General features: G+C 34.8%; 1 protein-coding gene across 1 annotated transcript; it reads left to right on the forward strand.

Annotated features, from left to right (window-relative positions):
- Positions 1–1,996: 1,996 nt before the first annotated feature.
- LOC149940449 (uncharacterized) lies at positions 1,997–4,518 on the forward strand. Its single transcript, XM_090179264.1, has 7 exons — positions 1,997–2,048; positions 2,147–2,289; positions 2,349–2,490; positions 2,620–2,725; positions 2,784–3,064; positions 3,125–3,281; positions 4,467–4,518. The coding sequence occupies exons 1-7, from the start codon at positions 1,997–1,999 to the stop codon at positions 4,516–4,518; spliced, it is 933 nt and encodes a 310-aa protein (XP_090035390.1).
- The last annotated feature ends 1,331 nt before the right edge of the window (positions 4,519–5,849 follow it).

Below are 5,849 nucleotides of genomic sequence, written 5' to 3' on the forward strand. Positions count from 1 at the left end.
TTCACCCAGTTCCTTGGACTCAAAACGCTAATCGAGTTTCTAAATATACACCTTATGAAAATGAACTTGATACCAGTGATATATCTTTTCCTTTCAAATTAAACGCTACGGATCTTAAAAAATTTGAATTAATGAATAATTTATCAATATCTGTGTTCGGCTTTTCGGGATACATATTCCCTCTTTACGTAAGCGCCAACAAGTGTTGTAAGGAAAGGGAGGTTGATTTGCTATACATCACCGACGAAACTAAAGATATTGACGATGGGAATAGACATTACTGTCTTATACGAGACCTAGGAAAACTGCTACAGCATCTAACAAAAAAACAGAAGCACAAGGTTTTACTGCAGGTAATTTAGTTTCCGATATATTAGTTTGCAATCTACTAATTATTTTCTGTTTTAGAATGTGTCTTCACCGATTCAGTGGAAACAACGCGGAACAGCGACGTGATGCGCATTTCGAAGAATGCGCCACCCACGGCGTCCAAAAAACAGTTTTCCCTACCAAGAAGAAGACGATTTATTTTGATAAATATGAGTGGACGGAAAAAGTAAAAAATAAAAATTATTTAATTTAACTCTTAATGAAATGAAATTATTAGGTGCAGTATGTATTTTACGCCGATTTTGAAGCAATCCTACCGAGAGTTCAAGGATGTGATCTAGATCCCGATACAAATACCAGCAAAGTAAACATGCACATAAGTTGCGCGTATTCGTGGGTGCTTGTTGGACCTAACGGTAAGTTATTTGGTAAAATTCCCTTTTAGATATATTACAATAGGATACTTATAGGTGTACCTGTTCGAACCGATTGCTATCGAGGACAAGATACAACTCGAAGATTTCTGGAGTCTATTTTGGAATTAGAGAAGGAGTTGATGGAACTCATTGAGACCAATGTACCAATGATTATTACCCCGGAGGAGGAGGAACAGTTTCAAGCTGCTACGCTTTGCTACATTTGTCAGAAGCAGCTAAATCAGGGAAATATGCCCGCTGTTCGAGATCATTGTCATTTCACTGGGAAATACAGGGGGCCAGCGCATAACATCTGTAATCTTCAAAAGAAAGTTCCAGAATTTATCCCTATTTTCCTTCATAACCTTAGCAGGTGAATTTATTAAGTTAATTAACCAGGAAATAAACCTAATATTAATAAATCTTCATAGATACGATTTACATCTTATATGTCAGGAGATTGGTCATTTTAAGGAACAGACACTTGACTGTATTCCTTCCACTAGCGAAAATTATATTTCACTCAAACTAGGTAAAATATATTTAATTATGAATTTAACCTTAACAGTAATTTTATTATTATTTTTAGAGAGATTTCGGTTTTTAGACTCTTATCGATTTCTAAGCGATAGCCTCGATGCTCTAGTATCTAATCTCGTTTTGGAAGGAGCCAGTAAATTTCAGATTGTTAAGAAATATTTTGAAAGTGATAAAGTTGAACTCCTCCTGCGGAAGGGGGTCTACCCGTACGAGTATATGGACGATGAAAAGAAATTTGACGAGACGATGCTGCCACCTAGAGAAGCGTTTTTCAGTTCATTGAAAAATCAAAATATTTTAGAATCCGATTATTTACACGCCCAAAATGTTTGGACAGCGTTTAATATTCAAACATTAGGTAAAATTACTATAGTATAAATATTTCAAATCTCTTAACCTCGGTTTTCGTAGGGGAATACAGCGACCTCTATGTGAAAAGCGATGCGTTGCTCTTAGCCGACGTTTTTGAAAATTTTAGAACATTATCTATAACTCACGCTTACACCGCACCAGGTTTAGCCTGGCAAGCAGCTTTGAAGATGACCGATGTTCGCCTCGATCTCATACTTGATATAGATCAACACTTATTTATTGAAAAGGGTAACGCTTTTTTATATTATAAATATTATTGTATTTACATTGAATTTTTAGGTATTCGAGGCGGTGTTTCTATGATCTCAACTCGTTATTCTGAAGCGAATAACAAATATATGCCCGACACATATGATTCGTCTAAAGAGAGCAGTTATATATGCTATTTAGGTAATTTACATTTTTTAAAAAAATATTTTTTTTATTTTTTTTATTTTAATTATTTTAATTTTAATTATATTAATTAACTTAATTTAACTTAATTGAAGATGCTAATAATTTGTACGGTGCTGTTATGTGTGAACCACTACCGCTAGGCGACTTCCAGTGGGTTCAGGAGGATGATTTGCAAACACTCTGTGAAAATATTCTGAGTATTCCCAATAACGTTGAAAACGGATACATTTTAGAGGTAAATAACAAGTGTTATAATTATTGAATTATATTTTTAAAGAATTGTTTCCTTTGCAGGTGGATCTTGAATATCCTCCAGAGTTGCATGACTTACATAACGATCTCCCAGTAGCGGCGGAATCTAGAGTTATTACACATGATATGCTATCTCCATACTCCAAAGATCTCTTAGGAAAATTAAATATTAAGGAGAATCAAAGTCTACCAAAACTTCTTCCTAATTTAAATAATAAAGAGAAATACATAGTACATTACCGCAATTTAAAATATTATGTAGAATTAGGTTTGAAAATAACCAAGGTTCATCGAGCTCTAACCTTCACTCAAGGAAAATGGTTAGAAAAATATGTTAGATTCAACACTGAACAGAGGAAATTATCCAAGAGTTCATTTGAAAAGAATTTCTGGAAACTTATGGTTAACTCTGTTTTCGGGTAAATCAATTTAAATAATTTATTGCTGTTTTTTCCCTTACTTCATTTAATTCTTTAGAAAAACAATGGAAAATTTACGGAAGCATATAAATTTCGAGTTGATTCATAAACCAGAAAGAATGTTAAAAGTTACAAGTTCCCCGCAGTTTGAACACTTTACCATCTTTAATGAAGAGTTAGCCGGCGCTCATAAGAAGAGAGCTAAAATTGTTCTTAACCGGCCTATATTTACCGGATTCACCATTCTAGATTTATCCAAGGAGCTCATGTATCGGTTCCATTATGGATTCATAAAAAATACGTACGGGAACAAAGCATCACTATTATTTACAGACACTGGTAATTTAATTTAATATGCATTTTTTATTTAAATAGTACTAATATATAAAATATTTACAGACAGTTTAACGTACAACATTAAGACGGATGATGTTTATAAAGACTTTGAAGTTCATAAAAACCGCTTTGACTTCTCTGATTATCCACCTTCGCATTTCCTTCATTCTAATCAGAATAAAAAAGCTCTCGGTTATTTTAAAGACGAGACAAATTTGCAGTTAATCCAAAGCTTTATTCTTTTAAATTGTACGGGGAGTCTAAGACCGCTGAAGAGATAGAAAAGGAGTTGCGATTGGGGAAATCTTTAGAGTCAATTTTAAACCATAAAAAGGTTTGTAAGGTCGTTGCCATGAACGTTATTAGAAACGTCATCCGCCACGAAGACTATGAACGTTGTCTTTTTAATCAAGAAACCATGTCAGCCGAGATGATGCGTATAGCTAGTTTCAAGCATGAGCTATTTACTTTAAATACTAGAAAACTTTGTTTATCACCAAATGATGATAAGAGATATATTCTACCCTGCGGGGTTCGTACATTAGCGCACGGTCATAAAGATATTGAAAAATTATAATGAATACTTGTATTTATGTATATATAAAAAACTGCTATTGCTATAAATTGTAAAAATTTATTTTATTGAATACATTTTGCACATAAACTCTTTAATCATTTTATCGTTTACATATTTATCTTTCTTAAACCTAGACACAATGTTATACATTTCTATTCCTTTACACCTGTTTATAGCAAAATAGATACAGAATGCTCCACACGTATTACTAGAATTACTCTGTAATTGATTAGAATTAAAAGTAACAGTTTTACTGTTTCGTTCAATAAAGTCATTAAATTTATAATAATCTGGCGGGTTTCCAAAGGAATCCATGAATACACAATTTTTATGTTTAGAAAAATATATTAGAACCCAGTGTTCTCCAGATTCAGCACTCGTATCGGTGTTTACAATAAATAGATAAGGGAATATTTTTACATATTTAGGTAGCTTGTCAGCCGGGAACACGCCTCGAAATATACTTTTAGTACTTAAATCTTTTTCAAGAATTTTAGTTATCTGTAGCGAATCCATTAATTACTGTAATCGAAAATCACGGTTCGATTTTTATCAATTTCAATCAAATTTTGAAACTCGGCGTAAATTAGAATGGAAATCGTCTCCGGTAACGGTTTTGCAAATTTTAATTCTAATCTCAGGTTACTGTTTTTTACAAGATGCAAGTGATTAGCGTTGTTATTAAGATCCGAGGTTAAATTGTACGCGAATAAACAATTTCCGTTAGGGCAATCTTCCCGACTTATCTGATTCCCTTCATCTACGTTCCACTGATTAGTTTGAATGAAAAGATTGCAATACGCTTGAATATATTGATTTTCCTCAAAGTTTAGAGATAACGCCTTATGATGGACGCTGCTACCATCAATGTACAATCTAATGCTTGATAAATCGAAATGTTGAAAGTTGTACGGGGATTTTTTCAAATCTCCTAGAAACGCTTTTTGTTCCACAAACCCGATAACAACTTTCTTAGGTGCTTGTCCGGTAAATAAATGATCTTGCACACTAGCCATAAGACCAGCGGGTATAGAAAATGAGGTGCACTCCGAACGAGTTACAGGATATTTAGCGGTTCCATATTGTAGCGCCTTGGCTTGAGCGAGCGATAGTTGCGGTATCACTTTAACTTTCCTCAGATAAAGGGAAGCTGATAAAATCTCCACTTTACATTTTACGTCGGAATGAACGCAAAAAGCTGCTCTATTTTTATCGAATTTAAATTTCAAATCAACCATATTTAATAAAAAACGTGGTTGTTGACATAAATCAGTATGGACTACGCCTAACAAGTCAATCGCCCCTTTTTGCGCTAAGCTCGCTCGTTTAGAGAAACCATCGTTATCGAAAAATGAATCGAACTTTCCAGGCGTATCCCGATAGAAAAGTGAACTCGTTAAATAACATTTTTTCGCAGTATCTCCGAACGTTAATAAAGTTTGTATCATACTTTTATAAGCGTAATTTTGACTGGAAGGTGTTACTGATCTTTCATTAAGAAATACGTGGACGTCGCTAAAAAGCGAATGAAGAAACAAATTCTCGGGGGCGATATTGTCGGCTGGAGTTCCGGCGGCCCCACCCGCAACACCTGGAACCGCGGGTTGCGGTAGTTGACCATTATCTTTAGTTACCTTAACTCGAACGTGCAACAAAGTTTGTGAAAGGTCTATATACGTTTCAGAGTTACCGTTGATAGAAAATGTAATTGATGCGTTATCAACTATATTTGATATTGGATTATACTCAACCCATTCTCCACCAATAATCGAAGATTGTGTCATAGGTACTTGAAACAAATCTAGCTCGGAATTTATACACTCAACTGAGTGCGGGTGTAAAAGGGACATTATGATAATATATCGGAACGTTTAGGGAACCGTCCTTTCGCTATCCTGCCTGCTGTTGAAATGGCGCTTTTCGACTGAGTTCGTTTCCTTTTATTTCCGGAACCCGTCATTCTTTTAATATGATCCGTAGCTGAAGATGTTAATCTCATGGCTTCATCAGCTGCTGAAGCTAGTGTTTCCTTTCCGGCGTTAATAGAATGCGATTTAAGCGCTGTTTTAATTGGGACTCCGCTAACAACATCGGTCGCTACTTTCGCTCCGGTACTTAAAAGTTTTTTTCCCAAGTAAGAAGCGCCTTTCTTCAGTAAAGGTACCGCGAATCTAAACGCTGAAGATAATATATTTCCTAGTCCATGTCCTC

The sequence above is a fragment of the Leiobunum rupestre genome, chromosome 6 (assembly GCF_980474605.1).
Source record: "Leiobunum rupestre chromosome 6, qqLeiRupe1.1.hap1, whole genome shotgun sequence".
Lineage (NCBI taxonomy): Eukaryota > Metazoa > Arthropoda > Arachnida > Opiliones > Sclerosomatidae > Leiobunum > Leiobunum rupestre.